Raw genomic sequence first — 25,770 nt, 5'->3', positions numbered from 1 at the left:
GTGTGAACGATGAGCCAAAATCCACTCTCTAAATAGTCTTCCACATACACTTAATCATGATTTTTATGGAAGAAAGGCCCAACTCCATGGAGTTGGGCCCTTCTTCCACAAATATTGGGTTAAAGAGGAATTTTGTTCATCCATGAAATCTGCTTTTCACAACAATAAATTTTCTTGCTAACATATGACATGCTTCTATTTAGATAATTACCAAATTTCTGTAGCTATTTATAAGACATCTGCTTACGGAACTGGCACTTGCAGTATATTAGTGGAAGAAGGGCCCAACTCCAGCTCGTATTAAGACCTGTACCATTACCATGGAAACATCATATATAATTTTGAATGTATGTAATATTGTATGTTCATGTATTAAAGGTCCCCTGAAGGTAAAAACATTCTGCCTATAAAACTTTTCCAAATATTAAGTTTTTTCTTAATATCTCAAAAACAGTTTTGATGGAGTTGGGCCCTTCTTCCACTCAGGTATTCAATTGTTCTCTTCGAATGGAGTTAAACTTGTTTTTGCAATAGATATACCCTTTAATATCACGTTTTTACCACGCGGTCATACGTCGACAATTGTTATTCAATAGGCAATGGTTATGTCACGACCCCGGTATAGCATTCATTTCTACATAGGCCTACTTACACTATCATGTTTTGCATAACTTTGATTTTGCATAAAGAAACACCGCGCGATGTGTGTTGTAAGGGTGCATACTACCAAATTACTGTCCCTCATCATTTTATGTTTTCTGACAACCTTTTATAACCTTTTGCGAATGATGTCGAAAACGTTTTGTGTTTGCTGGGTAAGTATATATTGTTGGATTGTCAGAATGTTCAAAGTCATGTCATAAAACGTAATCACAAAGTCGTCTGAATATAGATTGTTGGATTGATGCGAAACTCGGTGGATGTGATTTCCATTGATCCCTTTGTTTGTACAAGTATAAATTAAGTATAAATTAAATGTAGACCTATTTAACACACATTTTTCAATTTAGCTTATATTATGTCATTGGTGGTATTCGTGGTAACAACATTTCCAACCCGGTTAGTTGTGCATGTGCTACACACAAAAAATTACTAGCATTCCAAGTACTTGTCAATGTAAAATTATGAAACATGAATTTCATCCATGGTGTTGTCTTTTTAAAGACATTTCTTGTTTAGACATTAGGATAATCATCCCTGAAAACAGAAACATACAGTCATGCAGCGTACACTCTAGTCTCAGGTTTGAACAAGAACACAAATTTATATTATGCAGGATACACTCCCCATGCAGCCTACGCCTATACGGTAGGTCTGACCAAACACGGAGAAGCTGAAGGTCACTCTGTTTATCTTCTACCTGACCAGCATGCAAATCCCTCAGAATTTAGACAACCGCAGGTCAAGGCTGTTTATGTGTTGCTCGGTATCGGCTTTAGGGGCAGAATGGATACGGTCACTAATATAATATTCTCTACTTTCAAAGAATAATTTATATTATATGTAGCCTAATACTCCCGGGCTAATACTTTAGGATTGTGGAGACAGATACAGATATTGCTAATTCATTTGTTACATACACTATCCGCAATAGTTTGCCTTTTAAAATTTAAAGTTACCAATCATTGTGACATGCGCCCTTATTCACAAACACGAACTGCACGGGGTTTCGCAGCAAAACATGTATTTTTTCATAGTGACCGTAAAGTATGATATTTTGCATATGCAAAACTACATTTTTTGCCGAAGTGTGTAGTTTTGCATATGCAAAACTACATACTTTTGGAAAGTATGTAATTTTGCATATGCAAAATATCATATTTTGCAAAGGTATGTGGTTTTGCACGCAGCACCGGTACAAACAAAATCAGTGTATTTTGCGTGCCTTGTGATTTTGTACATGTAGGCCTACCCCGGCTTGGATCGAAAGGATTTTTACAAAACTGAACGGCTGAGTCCCCCCGGGAGTCCCCCACCTCCCCGGCAGGTTATGCCTTTCTGCCATATCATATTTAATCATAAACCTACGTAGCAACAGCATTCGCAGAAGAACATATAAATGTGAAATAAAGACTTCTTACCCTGACTTCTTATCCCATTCTATTCCCAGTAACGTTATGTTGGTTAATTCCAATTAAATATGGTTCGATATCACGTACACGTGCATACAGGGTGTATCAAAATGATTGGTACCCATCAGTTTCCAGTGATTATGGACAAGACTACCACAGCAAAATACAACATATCAGTGGCGTAGATTTCTTTTTGACATTGGGGGGATGGAGTTTGAAAAAAATTCTCGAAGTATTGTCAATCCAGCACCTTTTAGCTACATAATAAGTTTATGTTACAAATGCGCACGAAGCGCGCGAAAAATTTTGCTATTTTGAAGCTAAACTGATTAAATATGGTGTAAAAGAAGAATAAATGCGCGCAAAGCGCGCGAAAATTTGTATTTTTGGGGCTAAAATGAGCAAATATGAGGTTAATTTGATCAGAAACCCATTATCAGGTGTCAACATTGGGGGATGAATGTATGGACCATCCCCCCTGCAAAATATTGGGGGGGATTTATCCCCCCCATCCCCCCCGGGATCTACGCCTATGCAACATATAAAGGAGCTACCTTATTTTATAGATAACTAATGTCATGAAAGGTCATAAAACTGTAAATCATGGGCATTTCAAGAGGATCCAATGTTGCATATCGAAGAACAGGCTTGTCAATCCCGGGTTGTCACGGCCGTGTATCCGCGCGCCGCGGGTACTCATGCTCGTCGAAAATTTCGCGAAATTAATATATTAATTTTCAGATAAAGAAACGCGATTCGCCAAACACACAAAAGTGGTATTTTAAGTTTCCATACCACTTGTTCGCAATATGAAAAAAGGTACTTCTCATCACATACAGGCCCGTACGAAGGATTTCATTTGGGGGGGGGGAGTGCTGATTTTGAAAAGGTGGACTTTATTTCCAAGGGGAAGATTTTGTGAAAAGTTGACAAAATTTGGACCTTTTTTGTCCAAAAAAGCGTAAAAAACCTGAGTTTTTGGGACTTTTTGTATACTTTTCCAATTTTGTATAGAGGCCTTGCATTCGTTTATCGATTGGCTCCAAAGGATTTGAAGCGGTGTCCTTCACCGTAGTTATGGCGGAGTGCAGTCCATTCAATCAAATGTTGTCATCAACCTATTTGATCGTAGTGCAGGGTTATGTGTGTGAGACGAACTGTCACGGTAGATTGCAATCATGCTTTTGTTGAATGCATTTGAGTACTCCGCCATATTTACGGGATGATACGTCACATGGAAGGCCTCTTCATAAATTGTTAGGGGGCCTGATGCAAAAAAATCATCGCGAAAAATTTTTGGGCCCCCTTTTCAGATCTCAAAAATTTCAGGGCCCCCCTTTTTGACATGAAAATTATGGGTCTAAACCGATAGTAAAGCATAGAAACTCAATTTTCCCGTGAAAATTTGTGGTCAAATTTTTCAGGGCCCCCTTAGGAGGGTCAAAAAATTTCAGGCCCCCCATTTTGCATCAGACCCCCTAATAATTGTTTTTGAACGGTCCCTTATTCTTCAGTGACTAATCCTAAGCACAACTCATCTCAGTTTCATGATCCGTCAGAAAAGGGTATCAGATGTCGTTCGCGTTTTAGCGAAAAAAGGGGCATTATTGAAAGGCAAAAAAGTCGCGAAATCCCTGAAAAAAGGGTTGTTTTATCCTGAAAACTTCGCGAAATTAGATGCAAAGGGGGGGGGGCGTGTTTTCAAAGCATAGTTATTGAGTACCCGCAGATACAGTACCAAACATTTTTATACAGCCTGTACTACCACCAGTCTTAACATGGTCGGTCAAAATTGCAATGTTCAAAACATTTTCTATGCCAAAAATGCTATAATAACATCAAGATTTTTAATGTGATTATTAAAAACCTATGAGTGTTTCCTTTCAAAAACCGCAAACTACATTGATATTTCTGTTTTTCTTCTTTCAAATAACATGCATGTGTTAAAAATGGGTTTAAACGTAGCTCACAGCGTTTTGGTGGAAAGTCCAATTTATTTTAGAATTACACTCGGACGTTTTAATCACTAAAAATAATGTTGAGAAACAATGAATAGGGCCTATGATGGCCCGTTATTTGAAAAACAGCAAATTTTTAAAGAAATCCCATTTATTCAAAGAAAATATTTTAATATTTTCTCATCAAGTCCTTAAAATGAAAACGTTTTGAATTTGATACACGCCACATTTCGGTTACATGCACTTGAGCAATGAAAACGCATAGGCCTACCTTTAATTTCTTAATATGTTACTTACAAAATCTGGCCTTGTTACACTCAGTAAATTATTTTTGTAACTTAATAATTTGTTTTGAGATGAAAAAACTGAACTATAAATCGCTTTTTTAGTTTTTGCCATTTTGCCGGCAAAAACTTTTTGCCAAGCGGTTTTAACCGCAGTTAAAACCGCGTTTTTCCACCTGTGGCAAAAACCTGCGAACCATGCTTGGTAGAATGAACTTTTGCAAAACATCAAAGTGTTACTGTTCAATATTGATTTAGATAATGAAATGGCTGCTTCGGCCAACAATACTTAGGGGCCGTCCATAATTTTCGCCATTTTCACTTACGTACAAAGCGTACGTAACTGTTTACCCCCTCCCTCCCTCGAGCTACGTACAAATAAAATGGCGAAGGATTTCCACGAGTTGGCCTATTAATAATGAGATGTTGGGTTGGGGTTAAGAGTTTAGAGTATTACTATAGTGTTCCAGGAGGACAGTTGGTTCTGGATTAATGTTTTTACAGATAAGTTGAGAAATACTGAAAAAAAATATCATTTGTAAATCATATTTTCAGGAAAACAAAAGCCATCAATAAAGTGAAATATAGCTTAAAATGCAGCCCGAATCTAAACTAAATGTACTCCAAAATCTGCTGAACATCCTATATTCTCTTTTCCATTAAGAACCCCCGGGATCACATCAAATATAGGGGAAACCAGGGGAAATCTCTGTCACGTTTGGTGTATATTCTTGCAATTAAACTGTGGGTTTCATGTCTTTTGTCCGTCGGACAGTGACAATCCACACTAGAGCCTTTGCTGCCATTGATCCAAAAGTATTTTGGTATGAAATATATAAAGCATATATAAATGTAAAATAGGACCACTACCGTAAAACCCCGTCTACAAGCATATAGTGTGCTTCTGATGAAAGCTACATGAATCCAGTCGCCATTATGGAGTTTGAGCAAATAAATTACGGATCCAAGCATATACAAACAAGTATTATTTTAAGACCGATCAATTGTATTGGTATATTAACGCTTGCTTCGAATTAATTAAGCTTTTATAAAAAACACTATATATGCTTGTAGACGGGGTTTTACGGTATTCATATTAGACTCAAAATTAAAGAGAAAATCATTGTTTGCATGGCATGTTATAGAAATTGTTAAAACGAATTGAACAATTTTAGGTCAATTAGTTATAACTTATGAATAAAATATTGGAAAATACCACAATTTTTCACTTTCATTTTTTTTATTGCTCAAACAAATCGCCATTTTTCTTACGTACACATGCCCAGGATTTTTACCCCCTCCCTCCCTCTTACGTAGGCCTACGCTTTGTACGTAAGTGAAAATTGCGAAAATTATGGACGGCCCCTTAGTCTACCCTTAAATTGACCAGTTCACAGTCCGCGGAGTTCGCAGGTGAAGTTGGATGGGGAATCACCTTTTTTTTCACCAGCAGTTAATTATAATAATAGTTGCAGGCTATATAGAGATAAGAAGTTTAAAAGAACATGGGATCCCGGACTTGAGGTATTTCATTTATTTGCTATCGTGTAATTAAAGGTAAAACACTTTATCATTTGCAGATAAATGACAATGACACTTTTGTTAATCAGTAAATAGAATAGATAATTATAAAAAAATATATCAAGATCCGATTTATGTAAATACTATGGGATTGTGATAAGATATCAATGTCTGCAAGGCTCCATGAGTTGGAATGATGTCAATAAAGCTCATTTCGAATTTAGATCCGGTATACATGGTATACGTGCGAACAACATATTTGTGAAATTGACGTCACTATAGCAAAGAGGATTTAAAAACGATACAATGCGCATGCGTAGAACATGTATAAAAAGTTTGAACTTTTCAAAAATATCTCATTATCGAAGAAAGAGCCAAAAGAAGTTTGATGGGGCTAAAACACAAGCTAACTTATACAGGTATGTAGATTGATCAGTATTTATATTGTGATATTTCTTATATATAGGTCTACAAAATTGTAATTTAGATAGGTACTACACCCCTGGCCAATTTTGTGCCTATTTTTGCATTTTTCTCAAAAATTATAGCGCATTGGTGACAAGTAAGATATGTATATTATAGGGGCAAGGACTGCAACTACTGCACTGAAAATTCATCAACTCAAGGCAAGTAGTTATTGATTTATTGATCAAATATTGGTTTTCCCTCATTTTTGACTGTAACTCCACAACTGCTGCTGTGGTTCCAGTGCAGTAGTTGTAGTCCTTGCCCTATAATATACATATCTTACTTGTCAACAATGCTCTATAATTTTTGAGAAATATGCAAAATAGACACAAAATTGGGCAGGGGTGTAGTACCCCCTTAAATGTGCGAACTGTTCCGCTTCATTGAGGCAAGCCGAATAGGGCCCTAAAGCGCGCTTCAGACTCCATATTGTACGTACAATATTGTATGTACAATACTTTTCGTGACGTCAAAAAGTATTACACGTGCAATAAATAGTATGTACCGGGAAAATATATATTGTGCTACAATCATTGGTTGCTTAATTGATACGTAGTTGCCAAATTTCTAAGAGTGGTAAATTTAGTGAGTGTTCGTGCACGGAATGATGAACATCTTTTCATGTCTTTTGTATTCAACTGTACTTAATATTAAAAGGCCTATTAATACTAACGATATTAATAATATTAAAATTGTAATAATAATATAAATGGCACATTCATTTATTTATAGATTTATTTATTTAGGCCTATTTGTTTATTTATTTATTTGTTTATTTATTTATTGATTGATTGATTACTGATTGATTAATTGATTTAGCGATTCATTTATACTGACATTTAGTCATATATTGATTTAGTCAGTTTCTTAAGTAGGCCTATTATTTGTAGGCCTATGTATTTATTCTGGTTTTGATTTGATTGATACTGATATTTTCATTGGTTTTTAAAGTTTTGGCATATAACATTATACATTATAACACGTTAATTGTGTTATGAATTTGCAACAGCTTTTTACATGTTGATATCGTTGAGGCATGTTATGATGGTGTATGTTATAGACCTACTTATGATCATCCCAATACATCCATAAACGTGTTAATGTGAAACGAGATTACTTGAAATATATATTTCAGAGTTGAAAGAGTTTCAAATATACGAACATAATTCTGAAATATGTCTCTCTGATTGGTTGATTGTCAAGAGGATTACGGCATCCTCAAAGTCTCTTGCTGTAATTCTCTAATCGATATATATTATAGGACCGATCTTTTGAAATCCATACAACCCTCAAATGAAATAGTCTCGGATCATAGTTTGTGGACGATACAACATTGAGACGTCAGATTTCGGAATTGTATTAAAAATAGGCACAAATCATATTGAACAGGTTGAATGCTGGCAAAAGTAGATAAAATAACAATGGGTCGAATTTACATTAATCAGTGTCCTGGGCCAGGATAACATTTAGGACTCCTTCGCATTCTAAAACAATACTTTGAACACCAAATGTCCTTGCTTTCATTTTCTCATTTAATTTGTTTTAATTGTAATTAATTTCTTTGTCCACTGGCTCTGTGGTAAATCCGGTATTGCCAAATATTTATCGTCCATTACCCGTGTTAATCTATTTATTTATTAAAATGCACCATCTATTAAATTCCTGTAATACAATGTATAGGCCTAGTGTATTTGATCACAAATTTGTTTTTATTTTTTATTGGAATTTGGGTGCCATTACACGATTTCATATATATATAATATGTTTGGGCATGGCGGAATTAGTATATGATTAAAGATAGACATACTCTTAGGCCCCCCTTTTTTAATGCCGTTTGTACATTATTAATATTAATATTTAAGTACAAAATGCAAACGAATGTATATATATATGTGACGTGTCATGTCAAAAGGAGACACTTTTGGGCAGGATCGTAAATGGAGAAATAGCCATAAATCTGCCCGGGGTGATTTTTTTTCACAATTTGGGTTGTTGCAAATTTGTGATGTTATCAATGTTAAAAATATTGTCTGATAGTTTCAGACCGGAATATAACTGGCATCTTCTATTTTTTGAGCCATTTCTCAAGGTGATTCCTACTCTCAACATTGTCAATAATATTTTTAAAGGCCGATATCTCAATTTCCAATTTTATAATATCATAACTTACGAACTCAATATCTTCGATTAGGAATGTCCGATTTCATTGGGGAAAATGGCGTTGTGGAGCAAAATATCTCTATATGTAAGATATGTCAAAATATCAAAATTGATAACCTGCCCAAAAGTGTCTCCTTTTGACATGACACATCACATATTTGATTGTTTTGTAAACATTAAATTTGATGTTTACTCATAATTATGTCTGGAAAGTCAGGGAAAAACTAAGGAGCATCGGTATTTAGTTTCCTGGGAAAGTGGATCAGATGAGCAGTGAGTAAAAACATTCGCCCTAAATCTTTATTTGATTTTTATTTTTTTATGAATTTATTAGGCCTACTGGTAAAGTGCAGAAAAAACCTCAAAACGCACTCTAGGATTTTTCATCAGCAGCAGTAGAAATTTATTTTGCATAGATTTTCTGGTGTCCTCGCTTGGATTTAGCAAACAATGAACCGTCAGGGTTATAGCGCGTTATTTAATCTGATTCAACTCGTCGTGGCACGTATATTTATTGCACGTGTAATACTTTTTGACGTCACGAAAAGTATTGTACATACAATATTGTACGTACAATACGGAGTCTGAAGCTAGCCTAAGTCATAGGCCTACCTTATAGTTACTGGTTCATGCTTGGTTTGCACAGTGGGCCTACCCGTTGTTAGCAACCCCTTGACTTTGTGTTGTGGTCAGTTCGATCGTGGTTCGGAACACAGCCAGTGTGAACCAGTTGACTTGGCAACGATCGATATTGACGTCACACTACGAAGGTGAATATTTGCCGTAGAAGTAGTGACGTAACAGGATTAATCATCTTTAGTAGCAATAAATGAATGTTTGAATGTATCCGGGGGGGGGGGGGGGTTCTTCAAAAAAAATTTACGGGGATGTGCCACGCAGACTTTCGGATGCTGACTTTCTCTATACCTACTTTTTGCTGTTTTTGTCACCCATCAGTATACCAATTTTTCACAAAAAACACCCAAAAAGCACCAAAATTTGCCCTAATTGGGTGCTTTTAGGGGCACTTTTTCCCAAATGCGCCCAATTGGGCGCATTGGTCTTCACTGAAAACCCACCCATCGATATCATAAAATTGCTGAAAAGGTACCCCAAAACCGTGGCACATCCCCGTATACCTTCAACAAGGGAGAACCCCCTCCGGGAATGTATCGCCACGCACCCGACGTACGCAGTAACTCTGCATTGCACAATTGATTATCAAAGATTAAGCAAAATAATCGGATTAACTATCATAGCAATATGTTAAAACAATTTTTGAATATATCGTACTTCACTAGTACGTTCACGCGGTACCTCTGCATTGAACCAAAGCATGCTGATCACTCGCACCTGTACGATTAGTATATTTGAAAAGAGCGGTATTATATTCAATCTATATGATTGCAGACATAGGCCTATGTGATGAGTGCAACCTGCTTATAGTGCATCGCGATATATTCAAAAATTGTTTTACCCTATTGCTATGGTAGTCAATCCGATTATTACGTCACTTCGCCGGCGAATACATTCAAAAATTGCTATGGTAATTAATTGATTGGCGTAACATAAAAAATAGGGTAGGTCGGTCGGCAATTAAAAAAAAAATTTACACGCATTTTAAGCTGTAAATTGCGTAAATTGTAATTATTTTTTAAATTTCAACTTATTATTTTATTAACTTATTATATATTTTTTGCAAAAATATAAGAAAAAAAAGTCTAGGTCGGGCCTATTGTTAGGGTCGGTCGGGTTACGCCAATCAAACAATTATTTTAGGCCTTATATACATGTTAAGAACTAGCGGTACCTCTTTTCTTATCATAAATATTAAATATTAACGTTCCGATTGTCTTGAGTCACTGAAATTCCAGTGTAGTATTTAATTCCTTGCCCCTATAATATACATTTTTTTTTTACCAGTGTGTTATTATTTTTTTATTGTTGAGAAAAATGCAAAAATAGTCACAAATATATCAAGGGGTGTAGCACCTTAAGTTTTTCTTACAGTTTCAAGTTTCAAGTTTCGTACCTGATGAGGTCACAGTTCCAGGATCTGTGATGAGGTTCGCCATTCCAAATTATAGATGTGGGTCATACATCAGTAATGTGGGATCACCAAAAGTGTTAGCGACCTTTTTATAGATCGTATGGGATAGTCCATTCTCATCGCAGGGTTATTATAAATCTATAGAAGCGATTCAAGAATGCAATTTGCGGATCGGAGCATCTTCTCTGATATAGGCATACCCGAACAAAAATAGACGCGCCGCACAACAAGGATTGTATTAAGGTGGAATTTGAGGCATTATTAAATATGTAAATTTCGCCAATATCGTGCTAAAAACAATGCATTAAATGTTTATAACGTTTCTATTTAACAGAATATTGCTTTTACGTTAGGTCTAGGGTGATCCAAATCTTGCTTTTGATTGTAATCAAAATATCTCCGGGTTTTCAACAACAACAACAACAACAACAACAACAACAACAACAACAACAACAACAACAGCAACAATAACAACAACAAAATAAAACTAAAAACTAAAAACCATAAACAAACAAACAAACAACAACACACGCAATAAAACAAAAATCTACAAAACAAACTTGAAACACAGTGCTAAGTTAATAAACGTGTTCAGTTTGCATGGACTGCCAAAACAGTGTGTAGATATGAAACTTTTCGTGACGTGGCATTTACTCCAAACACCAACAAAACTTGATCAGTAGATATCACATTCTACAGTGTTCTTCATAAGACTTCATTTACAAATAAACCACAACTATCCGAAATTGCCCAACTTTATTTATTTTCAATATATTTGGTAAAATTCAGCAAACTTTTGATATCCATGTAATTGTGATTTCTTGTCGAATATTCTACCGACGTGTTGTTTTCTTTCTTCATTTCTCTTTTTCCTTATGGATTTCTTTCTTCTTTATATCCTTTCTCTTTGGTTTTTCTAATTTTTTCGTTGGTTTCTCTTTTCCGTTACTTAGTGTTTTCTTTCATAACAATAATGCTACTTGGAATATTTAAACGACCATTTATTAACGTATGCATTACATATTTCATTAAAACAAATTTAGTGAAACAGATTCTTTATAAAAGTGTTTATTTCGCAGACTTTAGCCTACCATGCGACCCAATTCCCAAAAGTTTTTTAAATTCTCATTTTGTCTCCAAATATATTCTTTGTTCATTTCTGCCTTCTTTCTCTCATTCCATTTTGTATTAATCTTTTCATTCTACTTAAATTTCCTTTATGACAAATACAATTTCATCGTTTTTATTATCATTTTATTTTGATAGTGTACATATTGAAGAAAATAACATGAGTTCTGATCGGATAAACGAAAAATGCCCAGTTGCGGTTGTTGGAATTGGTGAGTACTGAAATGCTTAAAGTTTAATAGAAGCCATTCTTTTTTTCTTGTAAAGCTGTGAATAACTAGCGTGAAAATGGACTATTGCTTAGTAAGACACGGTTTTGGTGTAAAAATGCATGTTTTTGCCCATTTATAACTCGATTAAAATGTGGAATTATAACTTTCATTCTCAGCAAGGGAGTGTTCAGAATTCCGGGGGGGGGGGTGCAAGAGGTAAGAAAGTTTTTGCCACCTCTTGCAGGGGACGGGGACCCAAAAAGTTGTCAACTTCTGGTGGGGGGGGGGGGCTGAAAAGGCTTTTTGCAAACATATACATTGTTCACAATAATATTGCTTCTTTTGGAAAAGGATGAGTGGGACAAATGTGTTATTCGTCCCATTAAGGGATCTGATATTAACGTTTTTCGACATTTTCACATATTTTTTTGTGGGAGCTGAGAGTATACCAGACATACCGAGTTGCATTCTGAATACAAGGAATGTCCTTCTGATATCAAATAATTTAGATTTTTTGAAATTCGCAATATAATACAAATTTTATGACAAATTATTAAAATTTGATATTTTATACTTTATAAATCTAATGATATGTACATGTACTTAAAGTGTATGTAGCTGGGATGAAAAGCCGAGGATCAATTGCAAATTGTGACCTTTCATATACATTTTTTTTTCTCAAAAAGACCTAATTTTTTTTGGTGTTATTGGGAACTGAAAACCCCATAAGTTCCATACGAAAGGAAAAAATTTCAATTGATCGCCAGTCGGCTTTTCATCCCAGCTGCATAGGCATACACTTAGTACATATCATTAGATTTATGAAATTTACTTCGAGGACTGTTAAATATCAAAAATATCAATTTTTGATCATTTGCCATAAAATGTGTATAGGCCTACTATTATATCGCGAATAAAAAAAAATCAAAATTATTTGATATCGGGACATTCTTCGTATTCAGAATGCAATTCGATATGTCTGATATGCACTCATGTCACATAAAAAATACTGTCCAAACGTTCATACCCCAGCCCTTAAAATGTCTTTTATAAATTACGTTAGGATTGGCAAAAACTGAGAGACTAAGTATGTATTATTTTGAAGAAAACTCATGTAGGCATACCAGGTCATATTTTAGATTTGTAACCAGTATTTTAATTGCAAGATTGAACAAAAATGGTGGGCAAAAATTCACGTTAAATTTGACCGGATAAGAATCAGAGCTTCATTTAAACTATTTGATAAGAATGTGGGATCCCGGGTCTGAATCATAGGAAATTACGGAGAAACTGGGATATAATAGGGGCCTGCCCAGAAGAAATTGGGCGAGTTCCAATCATAGTTTAGTCCGGGATCCTTCATGCATGATCAGAATAACACCTTTATTTACAGTATCAATGTGCATGTATAATAATATACGGCCCCCAAAAAAGTTAGTCCTCCTTTAAGACCTTTTTAGTATAATCCAAAAACTACCCGATAAATTGTTTCAAAGTTGGGAACATAGACTGATGATTAGTTATGCATCAAGTGAACGGGTTTTTGTTGATACTTTTTATAATCTTCATTGAGAAATACAGCCATTTATGAAATTTCCGACCAAAAAAAAGTTGCATTTTCTACATAGGCGTGTGTCTGACAACTTTGCATTATGAATACGAGGAATGTCCTTCTTGATATCAAGTAATTTTAATTTTTTGAAATTCGTGATACAAAACAAATTTTATGGCAAATTATTAAAAAATGATATTTTTAAAATTTAACAGTCCTCGAAGTAAACTTTATAAATCTAATGATATGTACTCAAATTGTAGGCCTATGTAGCTGGGAGGAAAAGCCGTTCATCAAATGAAAATTTTGACCTTTCGTATTGAAGAATGAAGATATAAATTTCTCCCAAAAAAACTATAAAAGAGAATTGATCAAGTATAGTTTTTGGATTATACCAAAATGTTTTATGCCGGGCAACTTACTTTTTGGAGAACCTTATTTATGATATGATGCTAAGAATCAAAAGGAACTGTTTATACACGAGGAATGGCCAAGTGGGAGTGGTTTTGTTTTAGTGACAGTAGGCCAAGATTTTTTTTTTGCTCATGTATGATGTATTGATGTAGTGGGGTGACAATCTTTTTTCCATTCAAATATGGGTATAATTTGCTTTAATATTTTGGTAAACTATTGAACAGGGATGTTCGTTTATATCGCCAGAAACTCCGATTTAGAGGCTTACAATAATGAAATAAGCAGGCCCGTACACAGGATTTTTTTTTGGGGGGGGGGGTGCTGATTTTGAAAAAGTGGACCTTTTTTCCAGGGGGGGGCGATTTTGTAAAAAGTGGACTCTTCCTCAAAAATGTGGACCTTTTTGGCCAAAAAGTGTAAAAACCCTGATTTTTTGGCTCGCTACTCTCGCAAATTGTCATATTTTCGGACCGTTTTTGTATACTTTTACACATTTGGGGGCGGGGCGGTCGCACCCCGCACCCCCAAGATGGCGGGCGGGCAGATGGCGGGCGGGTAGAGGTAACTTTATACAGGGACAAAATCCAAAGCTGTTCAAATTGTGTTCCTCTGGTCACAAGGATTCGGGGGGGGCACAGGTCGTTTTTCAGTTTATCGGCAATTTTCCTATGGGATTTTCTTCAAATCGATTACGTATCAGAGTTATCGATTCAGATTCCCCATTCAAGACCCCCCAAACAGCGGACCCCCCTCTCAACCTCCCTCACCCCCTGGTGTAAATTAATCTGTCTAAAATGTGCATGTGCATTTTTTAAAGGTTGCCGTATGCCAGGTGGAGTGACCACACCGCAAGAATTCTGGGACGTGTTGGTCAATGGACGAGATATGATTACAGAAATCCCACCAGACCGGTGGTCAATTGAATCATTCCATGACCCAGACCAATCCAATCACAGCAAGATGGTCACTAAAAGATGCGGGTTCATCCATGATATCGACAAGTTCGATAATACATTCTTTAAGGTAAGAAGATAGAGGGGGGGGGAGGGGTACATCATCAATTGTTGGTGGGTATGCTCCTCGGTCAAAATCAAAAAAAAAAGGGGGGGTCTTTCGTCTTCAAAATCAAGTGTCTTTCTTGGTTTCTGGTTAAAATCGCGTGTGAAAAAACCCAGAAATGCGTATTAATTTCTAAGCGCTCTTTAAGTAAAGACAAATCAGGCGAAAATAATAACTTTTTGCACAAGATTTGCAATTTGAAGAGAATTGGTCATCATGGTCATTGCTCATTGCAACGAATCTAGTATATACACTGTAAAAACAGTGTTTAGAAAGTGGTGGCAAGAATGTGTTTAGAAACGTTATGTTTAGAATATGGATGTCAGATGTTTAAAATTAAACACCATCACTGACAATGTTGAAAATTTGACACATGATGTTTAAAACATGTTTACAAAGTGGTTTGTGTTTAGAAAAGTGGTTAATCGCTAAACACTGTTTTTACAGTGTAGACAATATAAGTGTGCTCTTTCATTTAATGACATAAGATTTGCAAAATATTGTAAAACCTTTTGACTTTTTAAACCTATCTTGGTCAAAAATTGTGCGTGAATATGCCGTTTTCAACAGATTGACCATTATTCGCCTTGTTAAAAATGAATTGCCTCATCTGTTGACGTAATGAAAAAGGTGTTTTAGCGGGAAGTGTTAGCTTTCGTTCGATATAAAAACTTTTCTGATTCGATGAAGGAAGCTATCGGGGTTTTGACAAAACCAATCACAGATGCCGTATTTTCCACTAGTCACCAGCTAGAAGCTCACACAGCTCTTGTAATGCTATACACTCAACCGTATAGTGTAAACACAGGATGTGTAGAGACAATGCATTGCTAGACTCACTGTGCTTAGATAAATTTGTGTACTCAGGTGTATCAAGGTGGAAACTGTGCACAGATGCATTTATAAGAGTATCGTTTTGTAGCCAAACCTTTCGATATGAGGAATGAGCAATTTGGGGCTTTTAAAGCTGAAATTATCAAAATCAAGGTTCTTTCAGTGCTCTGTTTTGGCCGCGCTGTCTAAAAACAGATGTCTTTCCAGATTAAAAAAAGAAGAAGTTAGAAACACGATTAGCATGTTTAGAAGTAGTCCCTGTTGTAGTTTGCATACAATGTTGTTTGTTTCCTAGTCAGCAAAACTCTCTATAACACAATTTCTTTAATACAATTTTTTAGATTTCTCCAAGAGAAGCCGCTTCCATGGATCCACAACAGCGTCATATTCTAGAAGTAACATATGAAGCTTTCCAAGACGCAGGTATGTCAACTTTATTTTAACATAACACCGAAAACATCAACAGTAACATAAAGTTAAGGGAACAGCAGCCACACCAGTTGAAAATAGTATCACCATCCATCAACAACAAATCTATCACATCAGTATGCGCAGGGTCCCAGGTTCACATCATGGTCAAGGGTGACAAACTGTTTCTTTCCTTGACCGGCTCTAAAAAGAATTTTATTTGTTTTTTAATTAATCAATCAATCAATCATCAATCAATCAATCAATCAGTTGTTTGTTTATTTATTTATTGGCCAATTGCTTGACTGATTGATTGATTGATTGGTTCTATTCTTTATCAATTACTTAATAATAATTATTTTATTTATCTCTTTTTATTTTTTATTTCCAGGAATCATTCCCGATACATTGGGAGAAAGCTGCGGTGTTTACATAGGCGTTGGCATGATGGATTACCCCATCATGTTAATGGACACATCATTGACCAACCCATACACACATACAGGTATCGGACATTCTGCAGTAGCAAATCGTATTTCATACGCATTTAATCTTCGTGGTCCAAGTACTGTAGTAGATACAGCATGTGCATCTTCTGTAACTGCCTTGCATATGGCTTGCTCCGCTATATGGGACGGAGAGTGTACGTCAGCAGTTGCCGGTGGCTGCAACAGTTTACTTCTTCCTGAAGTCACGGTAGGATTCAGCGCACTTGGGGTACTGAGTCCAGAAGGCAAATGTTGCCCGTTTTCTGACACCGCCAAAGGTTACGTAAGAAGTGAAGGATGGGGTACATTTATACTTAAGCGTCTGGATGATGCAGTGGCCGACAAAGACCACATTTATGCAGTGATTAGAGGAAGCGCCATCGCTGCCAATGGCTTCAGCAAGAGTCTTACTATGCCATCCGCAGAAGCACAAGAAATGGTCATGCGCAACGTATACAACAGATTCAATGTACCTATGTCGTCAGTGCAGTACGTAGAAGCCCACGGAACTGGCACACCTGTTGGAGATCCAATAGAAGCAAGTGCTATTGGGGCAGCTTTTGGAGCAGGACGAGAAAGTCCAATCAAAATAGGGTCTGTAAAAAGCAACTTTGGCCACAGCGAGTGTGCGGCTGGGATCACAGCTGCGATCAAGGTAGCTTTGATGTTGAAGAACAAACAGCTGGTTCCAACCATCAATTTTCATGAACTTAACCCAAAGATCAACAAAGATGAACTCAATATTCAAGTTCAAAAAGAGATAGAAGAAATGCAAGACGACGGTTCCCCTTTTACTGTTGGGTTGAACAGTTTCGGCTTTGCTGGTGCGGTTGCCCACATGGTGTTCCAAGAAGCACCTATATCAGATGTGGTGCCAAAAGAAAAGTCTGGCTGGTCCTTCGGAAAGGAATCTCAGTCTGAAGGCAAATCCATTGTTCTTCCCTTATCTGCAAAAACACCCGAAGCACTCAAAGACCTTGCTGCAAAATGGGAGTCATTTGAATGTGACAAGGATGCCCTCTCCGTCACAGGTTGGCAAGCAACAAGGAGGGATCACCATCCATACAAGATGACTGTCATAGCAAACTCTGCTGAAACCTTCCGCAACGCTACTCTAGCTTTCACTCAGGACTTGGGATCCGAGTCAGTTGTGACCGGCACATCGAATTCAAACAAACCGAAAATCTGCTTTGTTTTTCCAGGGCAAGGGCAGCAATGGATCGACATGGGACGAAAGTTGTTTGAAGATGAGCAGGTATTCCATGACAGTGTTGTTGAATGTGACAAGCTATTCAAGGAACTAAGTGGATGGTCAGTGCTGAAGTCATGTGGTCTATTTGGTAGCCGAGATATCACTGAAGCTACTTCGCCATTCACATCTGCTGAAGATGCTCTGCAAAGCGTTGAGGTGATCCAACCTGCTATCCTCTTCATTCAGATCGGAATGTACCGGCTGTGGTCACATTGGGGAGTAGAGCCTGACGTAGTTGTAGGTCATAGTTTAGGTGAGGTGGCAGCAGCTTACGCATGTGGAGGTTTGACTCTTCAAGAAGCGATTGCAGTGATATACCATCGAAGTCACGAACAAGCAAAGTTGACGGGAACGGGACGCATGGCTGCACTACGAGCTACTGTAGAACAGGCCAAAGCCATCTGTCAAAAGCACCAGAATGTCTATATCGCTGCTATCAACGGTCCTGGCGCTATCACACTTGCTGGAGACAGTGATGAGATTGCTGCCATCGTTGATGAAAATCCTGGCAAAGCAAAGCAACTGCGTGTTACCTGTGCCTTTCACACACCAGAAATGGATCCGATAGAAGAGCCTTTCAACCAAGCAATGCAAGGTATCATTACCTCAGAGTCGGGGAAACGTCAAGTTCCTTTCTACTCTACGGTAACTGGCCACTATCACCAAGACGCTCTGGACGCTGAGTATTGGTGGAACAACATCCGCAATGCCGTCCTGTTTCAACCTGCAGTGGAAGAGCTTCTTCAAGATTCCAACATTGATATATTCCTAGAAGTATCTGCATCGGCCACACTGCTCTCATGTGTGAAGCAGATTGTCCGATCCATAGATCCACAGCTTAGTGTTTCAACAGTCAATTCTAGCCTCAGAGACAAGGATGATTTGCACTCCATTCAGCGAGCTGTGGGAAGTCTTTACGTTGCTGGTGTAGATCTTCACTGGGATGTTATCACGAAGAAAGCTGCAGAATGGGCACCGATACCAACATACCAATGGCAGCATCAAAGCTTTTGGTTGGAGACGGAAGAACGTAAGAAGCAACGCTTAGGACTTGATGACAGATCATTCAAAGGACAAAATGGCAAGATCAACATGACCAATTTCCCCTACTTAGCTGATCACGTGGTGGACGACAGAATTGTCTTCCCAGGAGCAGGCTATGTAGAGTTCATCACTGAGATGAGTTTCAAAGACACCGAAGCTCCATGTATGAAAGATGTGAACTTCACTAGGGTTTTACCATGGCCTGAAGATAGTGACAAGAGAGGCGTTCTCCATCTAGATCTTCACAAAGAAGGAGATCGTGTACAAGTCAAATGCGAAAACAATAGTCACTGCAATGCTATCGTAGACACCAAAACGGATACAGGGTCTAAAGAAGAGGCACTACCAGTTGAGAAGATCATAGAGAGATGCGACAAAGAGGTGACGAAAGAAGAGATGTATGAAAGGATGCAGAGAGTTGGCCTATCTTACGGTCCTGCTTTTCAGATGGTAGAGAAAGCTTTCATGGGTGATGGCGAGTCAATAGCCTATTTATCTCCGACCACGGACTCCAATCAGAGAATTTCCATTCCTCATTTGGATGCCACCTTCCAACTTGCTTTGGCTAGCGTTGGTCCAAGTACAGCGATGTACCTACCAGTCCATATAGACTCCCTCCAGATGACCAACCCAGCTCTACCAACAGGACAGTCAATCCTTGTTTACACCAATATCGTTGACTGTGACAGCACTATCTTGACTGCTGACATCACTATGGCTACTGAGAGTGGTAAGATCTTAGCTGAAGTGACAGGATTTCGAGCCCAAAACTTTCATGGTAGTCATTCAGATGTTGATATTGATACGTGTATCTACACGACTCAGTGGCAACCAATCGCAGCTTGTACACTGCCATCATCCGTCATCGAGGATGTTTTTGAGGCGTCTCATCTTGATTCCACTTATGATGATGAGATGGATGCTATTCATCGTGCTGAGGAAGTACTTGATGACATTGAAGGAATGTGTACATCCTACATCAGACATGCGCTAGAAACAGTTCCAGAAGAAGAACGATCCAAAGGACAAAGCTATGAGAAATATATCACCCGTTTCAAAACTATCGCATCATCTACTGCAGTCAAAGATATACCATATGATGCAATACCAGAGATCATGGAAAGAGTCCAGAAGCACTGTCCAGAGCTGGATGCGGAGATCAGTCTTACGAAGAGTCTTGGCGAAGCCCTTCCAGACACCTTTAGAGATCCACAGGTAGCTGTTCCAATCATGTTTTCTCCGGAAGGGTTAGACAGATACTTTTACGATTCTCTCAGCACAAGGGTACATTACAAAGCAGCAGCAGAGGCTATCAACAAAGCTGTGATGGAAGGTTTAAAGCAAAAACGCGTGGTTCGGATTTTGGAGCTAGGAGCAAGAATTGGTGGCCTAACCCGCTTCATCGTTGAGCCACTCAAAGAGCTTGCATTGTCCAATCAAGTCGAGTATGTATTCACAGATGTCAGTGCTACATTCTTCAAACAAGGTCAAGAAAATCTATCAATGTATCCCTTCATCCAGTACAAACAGATTGATATCGAGAAGGATATTGCAGAACAGGGATTTGTGCCAGGCAGTTTTGATATTGTCGTATGCTTAGATACCCTACATGCCGCTATTGATGTCAAAAGAAGCTCAGGTTACATGGCCAACCTCCTCACTCAAGATGGCCTCATGTTCATCATAGAGGGTACGAATACTCACTTCTTGACAGAATTGTGGTTTGGTGCTCTGGATGTGTGCTGGGTATTTGATGACTTCCGCAAAGAAAGATGTTGGTTGGACCGTCAGAGCTGGGTTGATGTCATGCGCAGTATTGGTCTTTGTGATGTCACTTCAGCTTCTACACCAAAGGAGTTTTTCCATAGTGTCGTAGTTGGACGAAAGAATGAGGAGAACAGAAAACTACCACAAAGGAGAGACAATGACTTTATCATTGCAAAGAATGACTCTGCGAAGTTGATGATTGTCCGAGAAATCAACAACAAATTTGAAAACGAGATTCAGACAGCCTACATGGGAGATATTGACATCAGATCATTTTCTGAAGAAAAAAAATTTGAGAATCTCTTCAGTGACACCTCTTCACCGATGGAAGTGATGTATATCTACAGTGATGCTGATAGTAAACTACATGCTCTGGTGAAGCTTCTGCAAGCAGTTGAGATTTATCCAGAAAGTGTAAAGCGTGTTTGGGTGTTAACAAAAGGAGGCAACAAGGAATCTGCCTATCCCAACGCATCCTTGGCTATTGGATTGGCTAGAGCCGTCAGCAACCAAGTCCCAAATGTTCCCATCTACTCAGTTGATTTTGATACAACCTGCAGTCTTAAAGAAAACGTTCAAGCACTGATGAAATTGATGAAGGAACCAAATGTACCGGAGAGAGAAATTGTCATCAGAAAGGGAGTTCGATGTGGTCCTCGTATTGTTCACCAAGAGTTGCAAACCAACAGAACAGTTTCTACAAGTTGGAGAGTGGAACAAGTTGTCTCACAGAAAGGCAGTGGATCTATTGATGATCTTGCGTTCCACGATATTGGTAGTCTAGAAACTCCACCAGGCCATGTCAAGATCTATGTACGAGCAGCTCCTCTGAACTTCAAAGATGTTATGATGTCGATGGGTCTGCTGGAAGGATTAGAATCAGAATCGCACCCGTCTTTTGGAATTGAATGTGCTGGAATTGTAGAAGAAGTTGGAGTTGGGGTGAAGAATGTGAAAGTTGGTGATGAAGTGATTGCGTTTAACAAAAGTGCTTTGCTTCTCATGTTATATGTGATGCAAAACTGACAGCACCGAAACCGCAGAAACTTGATTGGACGGAAAGTGCCTCAATTGGAGTGGTGTTTGTAACAGCCTACATGAGCCTAGTTGAACGTGCTAATCTTCAACCAGATGAGACAATTCTGATTCACTCTGCGTGTGGTGGTGTTGGATTGGCAGCCATTCAAATCGCCAAAATGCAGGGAGCTAAAGTAATCTGCACGGCTGGCACAGAGGAGAAACGGCAATATCTACGAGATGTAATTGGGGTAGAGATGGTCAGTGATTCACGATCAACCAAATTCTATGATGATGTCATGAGCTTTACACAAGGTCGAGGTGTGGATGTTGTCCTTAACTCCCTTTCAGGCAAGCTATTAGCTACAAGCATGTCAGTTCTTGCTCCATGTGGACGATTCTGTGAAATTGGCAAACGGGATATTCTACAGAATTCCAACCTCTCAATGAATGCTCTACTGGAAAACAAAAGCTTCATTTCTTGTCAAGTGGATATACTCATGCGACAGAGTCCCAGCTCAGTTCAACGGCTGATGCAGAAAGTAGTCAACTTATTTGAAACAGATAAACTGAGTCCAATACCAACATCAGTGTACCCAATGGAGAAGTTGACAGATGCATTCCGCTTCATGGCTAAGGGATCACACATTGGTAAGATTGTGTTTGATGTATCCGAGGACTTCCAACCAGAAGAATTGAAACCAGCTGTACAACAGTTTTCAGCTACAGGAACATATATCGTCACAGGTGGCTATGGTGGAATTGGTCAAGCTTTGTCCAGGTGGCTCTGCGACAATGGCGCAAGACACGTCGTCCTTGTATCTCGCAATGGCCCAAGAACTGCAGCAGCACGACGAATGGTGAGATACCTGAAAACTAATGGAGTGAAAGTACACAAGTACCAAATAGACATTGCCGATGAAAAAGCTGTGAGGCTTATGCTGGACAGTCTACGTGATGACAGTAAAGTTCCACCAATTAAAGGTATCTTCCATCTTGCTGGTGTGATTGAAGAGGAGAACTTTTCTGAGATAAACCACGAACAAACAAATCGTATCCTTGGTGCAAAGGCATCTGGAGCTCACCACCTTCATACTTTGACCAAGGAAGATGATCTAGACATATTCTTCCTTCTGTCATCTATTTCTGCTGTCTGGGGTCATCCAGCACAACCAATATACTGTGCTGCCAACAACTACTTAGATGGTCTTGCTGAACAGCGCCATTCTGAAGGCTTACCAGCTCTCTCCATTCAACTAGCACCAGTCAGGGGGCTGGGTACTTGGAGGACAAAGGTGATACGGTGAAAGTTCTGGCAACGAAGGAAATCTGCAGATTCATGTAGATGAGTTTCTGGATGTTCTTGGAAGACTACTTCAACAGAGAGATCTACCAGTCGTGTGCTTAGCTAATCAGGTAAGCAAAAAGTATTTAGCAATTTATTTTGATGAACAAGATACAAGTTTTCACATTAGCAACATATGTGGCTGTGGACACCTTTCTTTCAGAGAGCATCACACAGCTTTTAAGCTGTCTTGATAAACGCTACAAAATTCAACTCTGCTATTAATTCTACCCATACTCTCAAAACAATAATACAATCTACTCCTAATTCCAGAAAAATACAGCACTAACTTTTTTGGATTAAAAAAATATCCTGTTTTGCCAATTGAAACATCCCAATCCTTTGGTTAGTTCTAACTGGCAATACAAGTTCATTTGAAATTTGAGGAAATAATTATGCCCCAAAACATGCAATGGTTTTACTCATAAGTTTAATATGTTATGCTAATTTTGATAATTGGTTATAAAAGATATTGGAAAATGTGTTTTCCAAAAATTAGAATGCATAACCTGAAAGTACAAGTCTGGGTTTGATTGTCACAGCATACCAAAAAAATCACCCTAAGAACACTGCCAACTACAGGATTAGGATTAAGCTATATTTCATATTGTAAACAGGATAATATGTTTTTAAGGGTTCCAAAATGAGCGTTTATTAGGATGAGAGCACCTCAGACCTATCGAATTGCATTCTGAATACGAAGCATGTCCTTCTGATATCAAATAATTTTCATTTTTTGAAAATCACAATATAATACAAATTTATGACAAATTATAAAAATTGATATTTTTCAAATTTTGATATATAACAGTCCTCGATAAATTATATAAATCTAATGATATATTCTTAAAGTGTATGTAGCAGGGAGGAAAAGCCGACGGTCAATTGAAAATTTGACCTTTCATATTGAAGATATGGATTTTTTCCCAAAAAGACCTAATTTTTTGGGTGTTTTGGGAACAAAAATCCATATCTTTAATCTGAATCAAAATTTTCAAACATCAGATTTATAAAGTTTACTTCAAGTACTGTTAAATATCAAAAATCAATTTTCAATGATTTGCCATAAAATGTGTATTAAATTGCGAATTTCAAAAATCAATTTTTGATATCAGAATGACATTCTTCGTTTCTGAATGCAATTCGATATGTCTGATGTGCAAAAAATAAATACTGTCCAAACGTTCATACCTGTAATGATTGCTTAACCCCACCCCCAAAAAATAGTGCTGTATGTTTCTGGAATTGGGAGTAATTATACAAGAAGACCAATATTCAAAAATAGGATTATTTTGGCAGACTACATATTTTGAACACATTACAGAAAGGTCAATTTTGGATCAAAGTTAATCTACAGCAAAATAACAAACATGTTTGTTGTAATGATTGCTACACTATTTCCTGCTCCTTCGATGTTATACATGTATTTCTATTGTTTGTACCTTGACAGGCCTGGGGTTCAACTCAGCAATTCTGCCACAAGTCCATGCTAAAATTTCACCATCTAACAACCAGCAGCAAGGCAACCGACAAAGCAGACGGTGCCATCGGTAAAGAAGACATGGAAAATGGGATCAAATCCAAGATGGCTGACCTACTCTGTATGCCAATAGACGCCATTGATGTTACCCAACCTATGATCAACTATGGTGTGGACTCACTGGTTGCCTTGGAGATGGTTAACTGGGCAACCAATCAGCTCGGTGTTACCATATCTCAATTAGACATTCTTGGAGGTATTACTACCGCTGCATTGCTCCAAAAAGCTATAGGTTCATAACCCCATAAGAACTACCTGCCGATTGGCCAAAAAGAAATTTTCATTATCAATTGGACCAATCAGCAACATTGTTACAATAATTTCACCACGCAAAAAAAATTGGGATGAATTATTTGCAAAGCTCCATTCAGGTGATTAAAGTAAAGAGATCATGTAATTGACCAATCAGAGGCAATGTTAGATCGGCAGATAGTGCTCAGGGGGTTAAAGGGACCTTTCGTGATGACCATCCACCTAACTTACTCCAAAAAAGTTAAAATTTTCATACCATCAGAAAGTACTTAATTTTTGTGTGCATAACTTCTTGCAGAATCAGACAAAGACACCATCTTATTCATATCCCCCTGTCTGTCTGTCTGGGTGTCTGTCTGTCTGTCCACTGGACAGACAGACATACAATACAAACAGTGGCCTATGGAACACTGAAAATATTCACAACTAGTAATACATGTACATATAATTTATGTGTAAAACTGCAATGTCTTGAATCAACTGGAATTTTAGAAATACAGCTTTTTTTTTCAAGGATATCTAAAAGAGGATGCTTAAACCACGAAATGTCCCTTTAACATGACTACATGTAGTTATATTAATGTATAATGTTGTAATATAATGATAAACTTAAATTATTGTATAATATAGTAATATTTTATACAGATTTAATGCCTATAATGCAAACTTAAAGTTACTTGTTATTTGTAAAATAAATAATTGAAATAATTCTTTGGTTACATTTTTGTGTATTTCAAAGACATTTTAGATTGTTTCTTGAGTGTATAGTGCCTATATCTATAGCCATTTGCAATTTGCATTTGTGCTGTATTAAACCTGTCATTATTATTATCTATATATATGTATATATATCTCATAATGTAAAGAATACATTACTAGAAACTTTGTAAATACTAAATATGCACTCACAGAGGTGTATTCATAAGCAAATATGTACTTCAATTT

The 25,770-nt window shown here is 37.6% G+C and overlaps 1 protein-coding gene across 1 annotated transcript; it reads left to right on the top strand.

The window, feature by feature from the left end:
• Window positions 1-6,214: 6,214 nt before the first annotated feature.
• Window positions 6,215-25,371, top strand: LOC140160817 (uncharacterized). Its single transcript, XM_072184128.1, is given in 9 exon segments — window positions 6,215-6,254; window positions 11,780-11,853; window positions 14,637-14,842; window positions 16,054-16,135; window positions 16,512-21,656; window positions 21,659-22,954; window positions 22,957-23,004; window positions 23,007-23,104; window positions 24,484-25,371. Coding segments are annotated over 8 exon segments (7,257 nt in total). The 5' UTR covers window positions 6,215-6,254; window positions 11,780-11,801; the 3' UTR covers window positions 24,814-25,371.
• Window positions 25,372-25,770: the final 399 nt, after the last annotated feature.

The sequence above is a fragment of the Amphiura filiformis genome, chromosome 9 (genome assembly GCF_039555335.1).
Source record: "Amphiura filiformis chromosome 9, Afil_fr2py, whole genome shotgun sequence".
Lineage (NCBI taxonomy): Eukaryota > Metazoa > Echinodermata > Ophiuroidea > Amphilepidida > Amphiuridae > Amphiura > Amphiura filiformis.
This window is presented reverse-complemented; position numbering and strand designations above follow the sequence as displayed.